An 18,027-nucleotide genomic window follows, 5' to 3' on the forward strand; every position below is an offset into this window, starting at 1 on the left:
TCTTTAATATCTGGGTCTTGAGAGGGGAAAAAGTAAAAAACTGAAGGGGGGAATGAAGGGTGTTAGCCTTCGAAATTCCTTGGAAGTCGCTTAAGACAGGAAGAAGGGCTTGCAGTAGTTGGGGGAGGTGCAACAAAAATGACTGCCTACCTCTTTGCACCTTTGATTAGAAGCAGCCAGCAGTCAGAGATCTCTGATGTTTTGGAGGACAGAACCCTTTTTGCCTGGCTACCACAAGCTACAAGCTACTTCTGGAACATATACACACACACAGCTACCTGCCTGGTGACTGGAGGATGGGGAATGGGTAGCTACTGTTGTGCTGAAAGCTGAAATTTACCACAGTCAATGGCCATTTTACTGTCCCAAGTCTTCCCTGGAATTTGTAAGCAAGCCTTTGACTCCATAATTCCAAAATAGTTATATTAGGCAGATTCTGTTGGTGCATTTGTTGTTTATGAATGGAATTCCAGGTGCTACCTGTTTTATCTTCCTGGAATTCTCTCAACATCCATTTTTGTTTGGGAGCAATTCTTGATTGGGGAAGCAAGTAAGACTCAATATTCTACTAAAGGTGTCATGTTTCATTTTAATTTGTAATTTCATTGCAGTCCTAATCAGAATCTTGACGACGGCTTTTTATGTGAAACTTCAAAATCTAATTCTAAAATTTATTTGGAAATGCAAAGGACCTAGAAATAGGACAATCTTGAATAGTGAGAAGGTGGGAGAATTTGCTGTATTGGATGTCAAAACTTATAAAATGACCACATGTAATACAGGGTGATATGGGCTTGAGTATAAAGTAAATAGGTCAGTAGAATGGATTCAGACATATATGGGCACTTAATTGGAGGAATATTGCAGAGGAATATGGAAGGGATATTTTATCACGACCTGAGCCAAAGGCAGAAGCTTAACCACTGAACCACTCAGGCACCCCAGAAGGGATAATCTTAAACTGTGGTGAATATTCACATGGGAAAGAGTGAAACTTGACTTATTCCTCATTATACAAAGAAATAAGTTCTATGAGATTATAGGCCTAATTGTGGAAAGCTGAATAATAAACTTTCAGAAGATAACATACAAGAATATACGTATGATTTCGTATTAGGTAAAGATTTTTTAAGCATGACAGAAGAAAATAATCCTTACAAGTTAAAATGAGAAATTTCGTTAACACATGAAGCAAGTGAAAATGTACACTACAGTGAGACAACAGATATCTGCAACATCTAAGAATCTATATCTAGAACATGTAGAGAGGTCTATAAATTAATCAGAATTAAACAGTCCCAGTGGCAGCCCAGGTGGCTTAGCGGTTTAGCACCACCTTCAGCCCAGGGCCTGATCCTGGAGACCCGGGATCTAGGCCCACATCGGGCTCCCGGCATGAAGCCTGCTTCTCCCTCTGCCTGTGTCTCTGCCTCTCTGTGTGTGTGTGTGTGTGACTATCATAAATAAATAAAAATAAAAACAAAAACAGTCCCATAAAAAATGGGCAAGACATTGAGATGTATTTCATGAAGGGGGGGCAGGGGATGTTGAACATCTTCATTCGTAGTCAGAGAAGTACAAAGTCCACAGCAAGATTCCACTGCATGCCTGCCAGAATGGTTATAATTAAAATTTTATGGTAATATCAAATGTTGATAAATTGGAACTCATACACTGCTGATAGAAATGTAAATTGATTTAACTAATAACAAATTGAATAAGCAGTACTATGAATAATTAGAGTACATCACAGTAAAAATAAATGAATTATTTAGGTAAGTGCAACAGCATAAATTTACAAATACAATGTTGAGTGAAGAGGAAATGTAAGCAAAGTAGTATATTTCTATGGCTACATTTATATAAATTTCAAAATCAGGCAAAATTAAGCCATGATATTTAGGGGTATGTATTTTGGCTTTAAAAAAGGAATGTGTAGAGGTAGTTATCATTTAAGTGATTTCTCTTGTGAGAAAGAAATGTGATTGAGAAAGAGCATGCAAGGGCTCCTGGGGTTGATGAAAGTATTTCATTTCTTGACCTGTGTAGTGATGGCAGTATTTCATTTCTTGACCTGTGTAGTATTTACATAGGTATGTACTTGTTTATATATTTTGAGTTTGTGTGTGTGTGTATGTGTATGTGTGTATATGTGTGTGTGTGTATATATATATATATATATAGCTTTTGCACTTACTGGATATTACATTTCACAATAAAAAGGCTTAAAATGCATACAAAAATGGGAGAGAGGGGAATATACTATGCAGATTATTAGCATAGCAGTTTTCTAAGACTTCTTTGTCTGACACTATTCATTTCTGGAGTAACTGCTATGGACCCTGCTAAGAGTGATAGGAGGTAAGATAAAGACAATTAAAATGAAGTCCATCTCTAAGAGATTATGCTCAGTTTCACAAAACAGGTATGTGGGAAGTGTATAGATACGTATTTACTGTAATTTTTAAAAAGATTTTTATTTATTGGAGAGGAGGAGAGATCATAAGCAGGGGATGGGGGAGAGGAAGGGAGAGGGAGAAGCAGGCTCCCTGCTGAGCAGGGAGCTGAACTCAAGGCTTGATCCCTGGATCCTGGGATCATGACTAGGGCCGAAGTCTGACACTTAAACGACTGAGCCACCCAGGTGCTCCTATTTATTGTAATTTTAAGTTCCACAATTATAAATATGCCATACTGTTGTGTCATAAACAATAGGCTTATTGAGAACCCAGAAGGCAGTGATAATGCTAGAGGACTTTGGTGAGGTAATACTGGGAAGCATTTAAATAGAAAAGAGGGGATACCACTCTTCTTGAAACAAGTTTCTGTTCTTGGCTTCTGTGAATATGCGCTATTCTGGTTCTCCCCCTTAATTCTGCCTTTGGTAGTTTTTCTTTTTTTACCCCTGGATTTCAGGTGAAGAGTAGGAGGATCCCTGGTATATTGTGAAGGGGAACAGGGAAATGCTGTATCTTGGATCCATCCCTAGCAGTGTAAAGGAATCAAAGTGGACAGTGGGCTAATGAAGTATAAGGAATTGGTTTGTTTGCCTTTGTGTGGAGTCTGTCCATTTTCATGGCTTCAGATGTAGTCCCTGACAATGACAGTTCTGATTTTGTGTTTAAGTTTTTATATTTTCATTTAAGTAAGCTCTACATCCAACGTGGGGCTCAAACCCCTTACACGGAGATTAAGAGTTGCATGTTCTGCCAACTGAGGCAGCCAGGTGCCCTGACAGTTCTGATTCATATCGTGTCCCCTATTTCATTATGTTGCTGGCATTTCAGTCTTACATGCCCTAAAGAGAACTGAACTCTACCCTTCCCAATCAGCTCCTTTTATGAACTCCCCTATTTACTGGAACACCATTTTCCCATTTATCAACAGTTGAAACTTTAGAGTTGTCTTTGATTTCCTATGAGTGATTAAGATGTCTTAAAATATTTTAAGAGGTTTTTTTTGAAGTATTGTACTGTGTGTTTTGTAGCCTGTTATTTTCAAAAGAAAAAGTGGAAAAGGGACCTTTACTTAGTGCAATCCTTAACTTTTGGAGGTTTAGAAGAGCCTTAAAGATGATTGAAAGAGGTCAAAGACTGTAGTGTTTGTCTTGAAGGCAGTTTTACTTATGTCATAGAATTAATATGTTTATGAAATAATTAGCAACACTAGGCAATAAAGTTTTATCAAGAGTGGTAGAACCTCTATTAATACCCACCTCCATGTGAAGGCACCTCTGGTTACCCTTTTAAAAATGCGACGCTCTCTCCTCAAAATGCATAGTCACACATGCTCACTATGCTACTTATTTCCTGTCTCTGCTTTTTTTTTTTTTTCCCCCTTATAAGCACTTACCACAATCCAATGTATTTTCTGTATTTGTCTTGTTTATTGCCTGTTTTGCCCTCTTCCCCCAACTTAAATGTAAGCTCCGGAAAGGCAGGGATTTTTGTCAATCTTTTTCGTTATTCTGTGAAGTCTTATACATAGTAAACATTGAAATAATGTGTCCTCCTGCATTTCTGATGCAGAGATTAAAAAGAACTGTGGTTAAAAAAAAAAAAAAGACATCTGTGAATACTAGGGTGTTAGAAGCCTTTGTGAATTATGTGAATAAATGAACTAGGTTATAAAAGTTGGACAATGGATACTACTTGAAATTGAGTTTGACACTTTTGGTTATCTAGCCAAAAAACACAAGCAAGCCGAAGAAAAGGAAAGGAAGGGTTTTACTTGCAACAAGTAAAGAGAATACCAGGACTATTTCCTAAAGCAGTGTCAACAGGAACAACAAAATTGTGGAAGTTTTAAGCTAAGGGCACATGCACATTTGTGAAGGGGCTTGACAAAGAGTTCCGTATAGAATTGGGACAAAAGTCATCCTAGGTTGACAGAATCCAGGTCCTAGTTGATGGAAGCGATAAATCCAGCAAGGGTTGGCACCATCAGTTCTCTGTTTCAGTTAGTCCACAGTTGGAGTGCTCAAACAGGTTTGAATCCTGCAAAAATGACTCAAGAATGTGTGTTAGGTCATTGTTTACTTTTGAAACAGCACTGGGAACTTTATCATTGATTTATTGTCTCTGATAGGGTTAGGCTAATTCCTGGTCTGGTAGAGACTTAGTTTTTGCGTTCCTTCTGTTGTGTTAAAATTCCTAACTGTGGAGGTTTTTACCTTTTTTCTTTTTTTTTTTTTAATATATAATTCTAACACCTAGGAAGTTCTGCAGAATTGTGCTTGGGCAAGTAGTGTGGGTAGGACATAGATCACGAAATGACTGGAGGCCTTAAAAGAACTTCTCTTAGCTTAAAAAAGCTATGACTGGCCTCCTAACCCCCCCCCCCCTTCCTAACCCTGTCTGCCTACACAAAGACTACTAACTAGCAGAATTATTGGGTCAAGTACTTTCTCTCTGAAGAGTTTTTCCTCCTTATTTTTTTTTTTTTTTTTTTTTAAAGATTTTATTTATTCATTCATTGAGACACAGAGAGAGAAGCAGAGACACAGGCAGAGGGAGAAGCAGGCTCCACGCAAGGAGCCTGACATGGGACTCGATCCAGGGTCTCCAGGATCACGCCCTGGACTGCAGGCGGCGCTAAACCGCTGCGCCACCGGGACTGCCCTTCCTCCTTATTTTAATCTTCAGATATTTATTCAGCATTTTGTGCTTATGCTCTGAATGATGTTAGTCTTAGGAACCCTTTAGATAGAGTTGGGTTTTAGTGGAGTCTTAATATTCAAAGCAAATATACTTTATGAAATCAGGTTGCAGTTCTGATTCAGCTTTGTTATGAAAGATTGAGCCAAATGTTTGAATTAAATGTGAATTCTGCTCAGTCATATTTTAGTTGACCATAGGCAGGGATTTTGGATTTTAGACTTAGAACTGGCTTCATCCTGAGGATCATTAAAATGTAAAATACAATCTTTGTTTTCTCTTCAGCTGTCTGCTTTATGGGAATAGACAGTTTGCTTCGAGAATAAAGCCAGCTTCCTCTTAACCTAGATCTTCCATTTAATTTGATGAATAATACTTGTTTTACTTTGTGTAGACCTTGATAGTATGATTTCATCTCTGGTTTCATTGCTTTTCCATTAATACATTTTGTTCCTATGCTGAGTTCATGCTGTTTTTTGAATACGTTTTTGTCATCAGGGAGCAACAGTAACTGCTGTGTCTCTGGAGCCAGATTGAGTTTGATCCTGGCTCTGCCTCTTATTGTTTGACTTCTGAATCTCAGCTTCTGCAAAATGGGGATAATAATGTCTCAAGGGCTATTGTGACAGTTAAATGAGGTAAAGCATATTAAGTGTTTAAAATAGGTACATAGTAAGGTTCAATAGATACTTTTTTTTTAAAAGACTATTTATTCATGAGACACATACACACACACACACACACACACACACACACACACACAGGCAGAGACATAAGCAGAGGGAGAAGCAGGCTCCATGCAGGGAACCTGATGTGGGACTTGATCCTGGGACTCCAGGATCACACCCTGAGCCAAAGGCAGATGCTCAACCGCTGAGCCACCCAGGCTTCCCAATACTTGTTTTATTTGTAAAATTAAAAAGTATAGTATTGAACAATTATCTTTCTAGGATACTAGGGAAGCCTTTTCTGATCATGCTAAATATCTCCTATTAACTCTGCATCCCTTACCTTGGTATATTTTTCTATGTGACACTTAGCATTACTTTATATTAAATGTTAAGTTTGTTCCTACTAGATTATAAACCCTATAAGGGCAAGGACTTTGTTTTATTCATAGCTGTTTTCCCTCTAGTGCCTAAAACAGTATCTGACTTACAACAGATATTCAACAAATAATTGATAAATCAAGGTGTTTGATGGCAACTAAAGGTTTTTTAGGGGGCATCTGTTAGATTGTTTTAATGAATTATTGCTCTCTGTAAGGGAGCACATTTTGTTTTGGTAGTGCTAAAGGCACTTAAAATCTTCTCCTTCTTTTTATTAAGCTATATGTGAAACAGAGCCTGAACAGCCTGTTCGACATTACCCATTATGGGTGAAAGTAGAAGGTGAAGTAGATCCAGAGCCAGTTTATATCCCAACGCCTTCCGTCATTGAGCCTATGAAGCCGTTGTTGTTGCCTCAGCCAGAAGTTTTACCTACTACTGTGAAGGGCAAAGTGCTCACTGGAATTAAGCCTGCCAGAGCATATACTCCTAAACCCAATCCTGTGGTAAGCCCAGAGTTTCATCTTTTGTTGCGAGCTACAGAAATCATTTGGAAAGATAATGGATTTCAATCAGAGTTTTGGTGTATATTCTGTGAATCATTTTGTTTTTAAGTAACCTGTCTGTAAACATCACTCTTATTTAATCATCTTAATTGCTGACACTTTAGAAATATCATAAAAGTAGAGTGAATAGTAGTAATTATTAAGGATAGCCAAATCTTTCTTCAGGAAGAGCATATAAAGTTGTGTTTTTGTTTTTAAACATGACTAGCAAAGGTCTTTTAAAGATACTTATTCCCATGGTGTGGAATATTGAGTATTAGTAGGAAAGCATTAAGGAAAGTTTTAGGAAGTAACTCCTCTTTTTACAAATGATTTCTTTATGTACAGTAACAGTAAAGGATTTAAATAAGTTGATGACTGTGAAGGCTGATTGATAAAAGCTGATACTTCTTTTAAGAGCTGAAGCATTTATGATTAAGTCCATCTCAATCTTCAGTCTTCTTGAAGAAAGATGCTTTAGTGCAGTGCCATTCAATGTGGTCTTTGTGCTGATCCAAAACTATTTGTTAGAAGGCTGTGAAATAAATATAGAAAATGAGAGTAAATATTTAGAAACTTTTTATAGCAACTTGATAGAATAGTTTTATGTGTATTAAATCTAATACTAAGCAACTTGGACTTGTATTTTACATGTCTTTCATTTTTCTGAAAACTTATTTTAAAAAAGGATTGGTCTTTTTTGGATTGGTAATTAAGTGTATCCTCATTGCAGATAAATTGAGAAGCACTGCTCTAATGTGATCTGAGATTTCTTGATAGAGAACCAGATCCTTTCAGACTGCCCAAGATTCAGCATATATTAACTGTACTTGTTAAATTTTGCGTTTAAAAATTTCAAATGTTGTAATAGAAATAAAGATTAAACATCCTTTTTCTTTTGAGTCTAGGATGTTTTTTTTCCCCAGTATATGGAATGTTTTGTTGTATGAAACTTACAGATTCGGGAAGAGGACAAGGATCCAGTCTACTTGTACTTTGAAAGTATGATGACTTGTGCCCGAGTTCGCGTATATGAACGAAAAAAAGAGGAACAGAGACAACCGTCCCCATCACTGTCCCCATCATTTCAGCAGCCGGGCTCATGTCAGTCTAATCCTGAGAACTGTAGTGTAAAGGTGATTTACTTAATTGCATAATTAGTCTTTTTAACCTCCCATTGCCCTGTTGCTGGTGTTAGAATTTACATTACTATCAAAATAATTTGGAGTGATTCTTGTGGGGCAGAGAAATCTTACTTGCTGTGTGTATCAATTTGTTTCTCAGCATACCTATTCTAGAGAATAGTCCTTTAAGGTTATTTAAAGTATTATTCTTTTCTTTTTCTTTTTTTTTTTTTTAAAGTATTATTCTTTCTGAAGCTGAAATAATTTTTAAAAGTTTAAGCATTCCTACTTTTTTTTTTTTTAAAGATTTTATTTATTCATTCATGAGAGACACAGAGAGAGGCAGAGACACAGGCAGAGGGACAAGCAGGCTCCATGCAGGGACCCCGATGCAGGACTCGATCCCGGGACTCCAGAATCACACCCTGGGCTGAAGGCAGGCGCTAAACCGCTGAGCCACCCAGGGATCCCCGCATTTCTACTTTTTATTAAATCATTTATTTGTGATTATTAGGATTTGTATCTGTATTGGTGAATTTTCAAATTAACTGAAGCTCATTCCATTAAACATCAAATACCTTTCCTTCTTTACTAGAATACACTGGTGTAAATTTTTTTCTTGGTGACTCAGTTACTGTCAAGGACATTAGAGAGCAAGGCCACTTGTTTTTGCCAAGGGTTATATAATAGTAAGGCAGCTGTGCGTGCAGATGTGAAGATGTTGACAAGTTTCTTTGCTGTTTAGGCTTCTTTGAGAGATTTAATGTTTATGTCCTAGTCTCTCTTGATAATAATTACGTATTGAAGTATTTGTATTACTCCCTTCTTTAGGAGCCTGACTCTGAACAGCAGCCCTTGAAACCAATCACCTGTGACCTAGAGGATGATTCTGATAAATCACAAGGTCTGTTTGAAAATTAAGTCTTAAATCATTTAATAGTAATTATGGGGGGCACACACACCCCAAAACATTTTTACCTACCCCTTTTTAAGCTTCTGCTAAAAATAGAGATGATAGAGAAGTCTTTTCCTATTACTTGGTCTGTTTATCACTCCTAAGAAATAAAATTCACTTATGTTGATACACCATGTTATTACAAGAGATGTTTAGGGTAAGGTTAGTGATTCTCTCTCTCGAAAGATGTATTTAGTTTTAGAGTGTGCAAGCAGGGGGCCGAGGGAGAGGGAGAGAGAGAATCCTCAAGCAGACTCCCAGTTGAGTGTGGAGCTTGATGTGGGGCTTGATCCCAGGACCCCGAGACCATGACCTGAGATGAAATCAAGAGTGGGACACTTAACTGAGCCACCCAGGGACCCCCCCAACTCCCGCCCTTTAAAATGGCTTAATACACACAAAAAGTGATAAATGTTTCTGTAGCATACTGAGGTATATGGAGGAGGCTGCTAGGGTGAAGGGAACCTGTCTGAGAACACAACCACCTTGAAGGCTGAGGGTATCGTATCCTGACATAACTTGTAATTAGCACATTGGTTGGGAGACTATAATGTAGAAGTCTAGGTATCTAGTGAAACAGACATCCAATTAACAAGCTGCCATGAATATAAATACCTGGTGAGCTCTAAATGACCGATACATAATGTAGAAGTGGAGCAGTCCTATCCAGAGTCACAGAATAATACAGAAGTATTTGCAGTAGAAACTAGAAATAGAACACTTTCTTTTTAAAACCATAGTATTCTCTCTTACTGTCCTTTAGGATTGACTCTACCATCACATGTCACAAAGCATGTTGCATATGTCCTTGCTTTTCCTGTATGGATAGCAGAGCACTAAACTATATCACATCTTAACCTTGGTATGCTTTGCAAGATAACACCTTCTTATATAATAGTCATGGCTTTTTAGAGCAGTCTTAAGGTAGGACTCCCTTTTTATTAGGGACCCCAGACAACAAGTTATCCTATTATAGTCTGGTTCTCTGGAATATTTCTTTTTCTTGGAAAGCCCCAAATTGTGAGAGTTAAATTACCACTGGAAGTACCTGGGATTCAGACACTGGGCAACTGCTCAATTTCTGTGCCCTTGGCACTTCTTTGAGAATCTAGGGAAAATAAAAATCTTTTGAAGTTCAGTAAAAAATGCTGTGATGCAGGAATATCTTTCAATTCCTTATCAGAAAAAAGCTGGAAGTCTTCCTGCAATGAAGGGGAATCCTCTACCTCCTATGTGCATCAGAGGTCACCAGGTGGTCCCACCAAACTGATAGAAATCATCTCAGACTGCAACTGGGAGGAGGATCGGAACAAGATTTTGAGCATCTTATCCCAGCACATCAATAGCAACATGCCACAGTCACTTAAGGTGGGCAGCTTCATCATTGAGTTGGCTTCTCAGCGAAAGAGCCGGGGTGAGAAGAACCCTCCTGTTTATTCTTCTCGTGTGAAAATATCTATGCCATCATGCCAAGATCAAGATGATATGGCTGAGAAATCTGGATCAGAGACTCCTGATGGTCCATTATCCCCTGGGAAAATGGATGATATCTCTCCTGTGCAGACAGATGCCCTGGATTCAGTGAGGGAGAGATTACATGGAGGCAAAGGTCTGCCTTTTTATGCAGGGCTTTCTCCTGCAGGGAAGCTTGTGGCCTATAAACGTAAACCCAGTTCAAGCACATCTGGGCTTATCCAGGTGAGAATTATCTTTAATCTGGATGTAGCACCTTTATCTCCTTAGATAACATCTTGATTTTTCAGAGCCCTTTGTGGGCCTTATATAATTTATCTTCACATTTCCTGGGAACTGGGTGACAAAACCATCTCTTTTTATAATAGGCCTAGTTTAGGTGCGCATACCTAGAGTGAATTTTTGACACATTTACAAACGGAAATGTAGAGTCCTATATTAGTTTATTTTATTTCTGGTCTTCTCAGAAAGTTCCTACTCTTAAAATTTTATTACTTGGGCTCTAGTAATACTTTGACAACTAAATAAGGATACTAAGGAGTTCAGTCTAGTTCTTGGGGTTATTATTAGCATATAGCTTTCAAAACAAAACAAGGTGAAATTGATTTTAAGATAGCAGTATATATTTATAAGGTGTTACATGTATAAAATTTTTAAAAATTGAGCCCCACAGTTCACTATTTATTTGGTCCATTGTAGGGTTTTTGCTAATAAAATCATTGTCATAGTGCAAATATACCCTTACTGTTTAGTAATTCAGGCAGGCTATATTAGTATAATTACACTGGCATCTAGAAAATCTTTTGAAAGAAGTTTTGAATTAAAATGTAACGATAATTAAAAAATTTCCTCCTCTTGCTCAGTGACCTTAAGTGCACTTTTATGTCAGAGTAGCAAATAGGTAGCAGTGTCTGACATTTTTGCTAAGGTTACTTGACTTTACTAGCTTGATCACTTCTCTGGGCTGTGGACTGTCCCATTAATAATCTGACATCTACTTAATTAAAAACTTTTTATTGCAGTTTATTCTTGATGGTGCTTTATAACTGGTTCTGTTGATATTTCTAATCTCTTAATTAATGAGAACAGTGTTTTCTTCTTACTTCATTTATTGATTGATACTTTGAGAACAGAGACTTGACCCTCTGAGATACAGGAATAGAAATTTGTGTTCTCCTGTCTAGGACTCAGAAAGCCACCATAAAATGTGAACTTGCATAAGCAGTCAGACCACTATAATGTAGGCTTTGGGAAAGCTGTTAAATAGTCTTCAGAGCAGGTCCCAAAGGAACAGATAGGGATATCTGACCTAGACCTCCAGAAACTGTTGTGAAAAACTATAGTAAACTTTCCTTTAGTATGGAAAGATCACATTCTTTATATCAAACTCAAGGCAGAGGTAGGTATTCTTGATCTCTCTGGGAATAATCATGGGTTCACTTGTAGTAAAGAGTAATTTTGCTTTGTGTCTTTGAGGAGAGAGTCGTTTGCTGTAGCTATTCTCTTTACCAATTTCTTACTAATTTAGAGAGCAGTTTTTCCCCCACACTTGATCCTCTTCCACCTACCTTTTAAATTATGGAAAGGAGGAATGGAAAAGGATGTCTTCTCTAGTCACCGTGGAATAGGACTTTGAGAATATGGGTAAGAAATTAGGGAAGGTTTTATTTTTCTTTCTTTTTTAAAAAAACAATTGTGCTGCTCCAGATGGGTAACATGTCAACTCAGGGAGTAAAGAAAAATCTTTTACCTCATTTATTGATCACTTTCTTCTGATGCTTCAGTGATTGTTTCTAAAGTTATAATTGAGTTTCTCCTAGCATTTATCTTGAGCTTGCATTTTGTCCGAGAGATGACAGTATCTTCAAAGTTAAGTTTTTTGAAAACTGAGGGGACCTTCTGGCTTAGGATGTTACGACAGTGGCTTTCTTATGACTTAAAAGTAGATTCACCATATGTTTTTCAAAGTATGAAGGATGCTTGAAAGGGCAGGACTCTTGAGAGGGCTTCATTATACCTCTTTGGTTTTGTCAGATTCTGTGGAACATAGTTACTCCTTTTTTGCTGATGATTGTTCATAGTTTAACAAAAATTACTTACTAAGTAAAACTGTTGGATGATTTCTTAGATTTGACTGTATCTATCACATATCTAGGGGCAGATATGATGGGTTCCTAAGATTGTTTCCAAACTACCAAACTGAAGATAAGATTAGTTCAGAATATCAGATGGCAGTTTTTTATTTTTCCACCTTCTAATACTTAGATTATATATCAAATGGAAAAAGTCCATTTCTTTCCCCATGAAATCTAAAAAGTAGACTTTTAAAACCTTGTAAAAATGAAACCCCTGTCAAGGGAGATAAGTTAGCAAGAGAATTTTATCTTTACAGAATTTCTCTTTGCCACTTGTTTCAGGTTAATGGTAAGAGTTACCCGCAGGCTAAGTTGCTATTGGGACAGATGGGGGCATTGCATCCAGCCAATAGGCTAGCTGCTTATATCACAGGCAGGTTGCGACCCTCAGTCCTGGACCTCTCAACCCTCAGTACTGTCATCTCCAAGGTAGCATCCAATGCCAAGGTGGCTGCATCCAGGAAACCACGTACCCTGTTGCCTTCAACATCCAATTGCAAAATGGCATCCTCCTCTGGCGCTACAACAAATCGCCCTGGGAAGAATCTGAAGGCATTTGTCCCGGCAAAAAGACCAATTGGTAAGTAGGACAGTATATATGTTTTAAAAAGGCCTGTGCCTTGGTACTTGGCCAGTAGGTACAGATGTGGAAGTTGTGAAAATCAGAGAAAAGTAGAATTTATTATTCTTACTCTTAATGTCTGTCTTACCTTTTTTCTGTTTTTGATAACTCTTCCTGATCACATGATAGTAGATGAACTGAACTCTAGTTAGTTATTTCCAGACTTTTAGATTGGTTTTATTAATACGGAAAAGGCTTATTAGATTACTTTTGTTTTTAAAAAGGGAAGATGTATTCTTAAATACTTTGTTAATTAATAAATATTTCTTTTATGGGCACTGATATTTTTCTAACCAATCCTATGTATGTTCCTTGAACTTACAAAACCAAGGAGCTTATTAGCAAATCAAAGTGGATTGAGTTTGTAGTATAGGCTTAGAATAAAGGGCTCTTGTAAAACATAAGTTAGGGAGCGTTGTTTTATTCTATTCATCCTGTTCTGTGAATGAAAACCTCTTTTAACATTTCAGTGCTAGAGTCTGTAATAAATTACCTTCTTGAAAGCATTTGTGTTTTAGCATTTAGAGTGTATATAGTAAGTTTATTGAATTCTTTCTTTTGCTTAAATCTATTTAGTAATATTAGGTATAAGTGTCCATTGCTGTATTCTTATTCCTCTGAAAAAACTGGCTGAATGCTAGAGTTGTATGAAGATGGAGGACAAGCATTGTATGCCTTTAAAAGACCCCTCCATTTTTTTCTCCTCCATTTTACCTTTTTTTTTTTTTAAAGTAGCTTTAACTGGTGAATTTAGGTTGTATCATGCCCTCTTTTGAAAAGTGTCTTTATATGTTTTAGAAATATGTAAAACTTAACTGTCATAAGAGGATAGCAGCAGTAAAGAGGTGGAGGTGCTGGGGCAGGAGGAAGTGGCGAAAACAAGTTTTAAAATTAGAGTTAGGAAAAAAAATCTCCTTACTTTCTTCACTGTTTAGATGATGAAGTTGTGTGCTGCTGTATTGTCTTTTTAGTGTCCTGGCAATTTGGCTATATTGCACAGTCAAAAGAATCTTAGTAGGTACACCCAATTTTTAACCCCTTTTGTAGTATTACAAAGGTTTGGTTTGTGTTGAGAGAAGTGTTTGATTTCTATGGGTGGAAATTGGCACATATCATGCAGGTAGGTAGTACCTGTAAGGAATTGACCCAGTGGTGCACAATAAATGTTGATAAACACAATCACTAAGAAGATAAAGTATGAGAACTGAAGATTTTTGACCTGCAAATTTTTATTTGCAGCGGCTCGACCCTCTCCTGGTGGTGTGTTCACACAGTTTGTGATGAGTAAAGTTGGAGCCCTGCAGCAGAAGATACCTGGAGTTAGCACACCCCAACCCCTAACAGGGCCACAGAAGTTCAGTATCAGACCTTCTCCAGTAATGGTCGTCACACCTGTGGTTTCTTCTGAGCCAGTTCAGGTGTGCAGCCCTGTGACTGCTGCTGTCACTACTACCACCCCTCAAGTGTTTTTAGAGAATGTTACTGCTGTGACACCTATGACTACTATTTCTGACGTGGGAACTAAAGAAACTACTTATTCTTCTGGTGCCACCACTGCAGGGGTTGTTGAGGTTTCTGAAACTAATACCAGCACCCCTATAACACCTACCCAGTCTACCGCCACTGTGAACCTTATCAAAACGACTGGGATAACCACCCCTGTGGCTTCAGTTGCTTTTCCTAAGTCTTTGGTAGCATCTCCTCCAACTATAACTCTTCCTGTTGCTTCCACTGCCTCCACCTCCATAGTCGTGGTGACCACAGCTGCATCTTCCTCCATGGTGACCACACCAACTTCATCTCTGGGCTCTGTTCCCATTATACTCTCGGGAATTGATGGGAGTCCACCAGTAAGCCAGAGACCAGGTAAGGCCTAGATGTTACTAGCTGGTTTACTGTACAGCTGTTAATAAAACTTATGGCTTTGATAGGGTTACAGATATATCAGGGTAACAGTGTAGGTGTTTCTACTATAACATGATATGTGTATTCCTGAAAACCTTCCTATAAAACTGAACAGTAAAAAAAAATAGAGGTCATGGTTAATACAGGATTAGGACAAATCACTGAAAATCAATGCAGCTTTGTAACCAGAGCAGTGATAAAAACTGTTAACTGATACTTTGGAGATAAATTGAACAGCCTTAACAGATGGTTTAGTGTGGGGATAGAGATTTTCTTAGGAGATTAAAAATACTCAAAGACATCATAATGGAAATACTGTCTGAAGGATACTGAAATAATGCATGTTAGAGTGGAGCTCTGAGCCAGTAGAGCAGCAGCCCTCAAGGTGGGCACAGGAGGAAGTGCACTGCTGTGTGCTGAGAGCTAGAGGTGCATCCCTCTCAGGAGGAAACCCAGATGTAGGTGTTCCTTGTAGGTGGGTGGTAGGGCTGTGTGCTTCTTTTTAATTAAAAAAAGAGCAGAGGTCTTTTGCCATGCTGCAGCCAGGCTAAGAGCTTTTTCTCTCTCCTTGCTGAAGATTAAAATTCTAGGTACTTTTACCTGGTAAAAATCATTTGTGAATCAGCCCAACTCCCATATACTACTGACATTATTCTTCTATTTATTATTTTGTATGAACTGATTGAAATAGAAATAAAGAGGCATATTTCTTTGTTAGGAATCTGTTAAGATCATCAACTTTTCAGTTAAAATTAGTTTGTCTTTAGTTGGTTTCGGTTAAGTGAATTCTAAATAGAAATATCCTACACTTCACTAATTTTTATATCCTAATTCAGCTGGCTAAAATAAATGGTTCTCTTAGTGTACTCAAAGAGACTTACTGTGTAGAAGAGTGAGACTTCAAAGGATTTAAGGGGAAATAAATAATAAACAATAATTCTGTCTTGGCTATTGATATTTTTCCAACTAAATATTTTTGCCTTTAGTGACATGGTCCAAATCTCCATTGATACTTTAGGAATGAAGTGACTTGGGAGTTAAAGTTGAAGGTTTTTTGAAAGGATAAATGAATCACGGTATTAAATTGGTTGTCTTCTTCTTCCCATATGTAAACATATAAGAAATGGTTAGTTTAAGATGTAATTTCAGAAATAAGATTGTTTGAAGCTGTTTCGAGTTCCTGTTGAATCCCAAGGTTTATATCTTGTCATATTTTAACAGATGTTCTAAATGTTATGGATTCTATCCTGTTTAATTCTATCTTGAAACTATAAAGTAGTTTAGCTTTTTATAGTTCACTGGTTCTCAGATTTCAGTCCCTCAATTTACATTCAGGTATTTTGCTCTGATTCTCATTTGTATTATTATTGACTCAATATTTTTATTTAAGTCAACTCCTTTGTTTCCTTAAATGTATTTTTAAAAGGAGCAATTTTACTGTAATTGGAAACCAACATTATTTGAGTAACAGAGGTTCACTCCATAAATACACTAGAAACAATAATAGTAAGAAATATATTTTAGCTAGCTACCATATGTTAACATGTGGCTTGCACTCTGTTAATGAAGAAAGCTAGAAAATGCTGATACGATATCAAAGACTAGTATTTTCTTCTGTATACAATCAGAAGATTCAAATTGAGAAAGAAAATACTTTCTGACAATGTGATATGGTGGTATTCTTATTCTGTATCCATCTAAGAATATTTTCCATAATACCACTTGAGGAACTATTAATGTTAACAAATTTTCTTACCTGCTTTTTAAAAGTGGAGCTGACTCTGGTAACTTCTATTTCTAGGTATGTGTAATTTTGTTCTAGGTTTATAAAGAGGATCTCAACTTGGGCACTTAGACATCTGTGACTTTTTCATTTAACTTCCCTTCTTTTTCTCTTTTCCGTTCTTCCCCTTACCTGCATGTGAATAAATAATCACATATTTAGTGTATGTGCTAAAGGCTGCTTTCATTCTCTGAATTAGAGTACTTTGGAATTGAATCACTCTCTAAAATGTTTTTTGAATAGAAATGTTCAGGAAATTAAGAATGTTTTAACGTGTTTTTTAATTCACATAAGATAAATGTTTTTTGTTTAAATTGCATACTCCTCCCCGCCCTGCCCCACCCTGCCCTGCCCTGAACAGTTTGGTCTTTGCATTTTATTTTTAAGAATAGTTTTGGATCTTATATATAATTTGTCATGTAAACGTTAGGAGCATAACTTCCTTTTACAAGTTTGATATTTTTGTGGGTAGAGTGCTTACCTGATACATTTTGTGGGTATGAGTTCTTATCTAATAGAATGTCACGTGTTAAACTGATTTGGTTGGTTGTTTGATTTTTCTATTTAGTGACAAACTAATAAAAATGTTTAATAATATTAACTAAGTTCACTAATTTGAATGTTAATGTTAGTTTCCTTTTTGCTTGTTATTATCGCTACTCCTTTTTATCCCCATGGCCAAAATCTGTAGACTACTCATAATCTTTTTTTCTGTGTCTTCAGTATTTCTAAATATCTCTTCCAAACATTAAAGTGGGTCTTTAGATGCTATTAATGGTTTGAAATTTTTTTAAATTCACATCTTCTGCATTAAATTTTTGCTTTTTCTGTTTGTTTTAAAACTATCTTTTGCCTCTTCCTAACCAGGCTTTATTTCCCTGCTTCTTTGATGTCTCTTAATTTCATTCCATTTTTTGGGGGTATGTATTTTTTTTTTCCTTCTGAAAAATAATTTCCACAGATCTTTATGCTTTATTTGTCAGTGAATTTTAAAAGCCAAGGAATTTTTTTATGCCTCATGACTTTTAGTCCTTGACTTTATCTTACTTGAGTATGACCTGTGAAATGAAGTCATAATTCTAGTAAGTGTTAACAACCTGAATTACAAGGTTGAAGAAGAGAATTTTATAAAGAATGACCTGTTTAATTTTAATGAGAATCCAGATTTAAAGACCTGCTGTGTTTTTCATTAGGCAGAGGCATTGTTTCTTTAAATGCACCTCTTGACAATTGATGCACGAGCTCTCTCTGTCTCTCTCTTCCTTTTTTTTTTTTTTAAA

The 18,027-nt window shown here is 36.9% G+C and overlaps 1 protein-coding gene and 1 long non-coding RNA gene across 23 annotated transcripts in view; one reads left to right on the top strand and one right to left on the bottom strand.

The window, feature by feature from the left end:
* Window positions 1-18,027, top strand: part of MGA (MAX dimerization protein MGA) — a 174,815-nt gene that overhangs the window by 134,623 nt on the left and 22,165 nt on the right. For 6 of the 21 annotated variants that reach the window (XM_049104412.1, XM_049104414.1, XM_049104415.1 and 3 more), the window contains 6 exons: window positions 6,485-6,711; window positions 7,710-7,886; window positions 8,706-8,778; window positions 10,013-10,527; window positions 12,720-13,017; window positions 14,299-14,925. In XM_049104412.1, coding sequence (XP_048960369.1) covers window positions 6,485-6,711; window positions 7,710-7,886; window positions 8,706-8,778; window positions 10,013-10,527; window positions 12,720-13,017; window positions 14,299-14,925 — 1,917 coding nt within the window. Of the gene's footprint in view, window positions 1-6,484; window positions 6,712-7,709; window positions 7,887-8,705; window positions 8,779-10,012; window positions 10,528-12,719; window positions 13,018-14,298; window positions 14,926-18,027 lie in introns of those variants that run through there. The other 15 variants (XM_049104419.1, XM_049104418.1, XM_025473110.3 and 12 more) reach the window with 12 other exon arrangements.
* LOC118352877 (uncharacterized) overlaps window positions 6,705-18,027 on the bottom strand; it is a 34,705-nt gene continuing 23,382 nt past the window's right edge. For both annotated transcript variants that reach the window (XR_004810771.2, XR_004810772.2), the window contains 2 exons: window positions 16,721-16,879; window positions 6,705-7,285 (listed from right to left, as the gene is read on the bottom strand). This is a non-coding gene — a long non-coding RNA (uncharacterized LOC118352877). The remainder of the gene's footprint in view (window positions 7,286-16,720; window positions 16,880-18,027) is intronic.

This window comes from Canis lupus, chromosome 30 (assembly GCF_003254725.2).
Source record: "Canis lupus dingo isolate Sandy chromosome 30, ASM325472v2, whole genome shotgun sequence".
In the NCBI taxonomy this organism is placed as follows: Eukaryota; Metazoa; Chordata; class Mammalia; order Carnivora; family Canidae; genus Canis; species Canis lupus.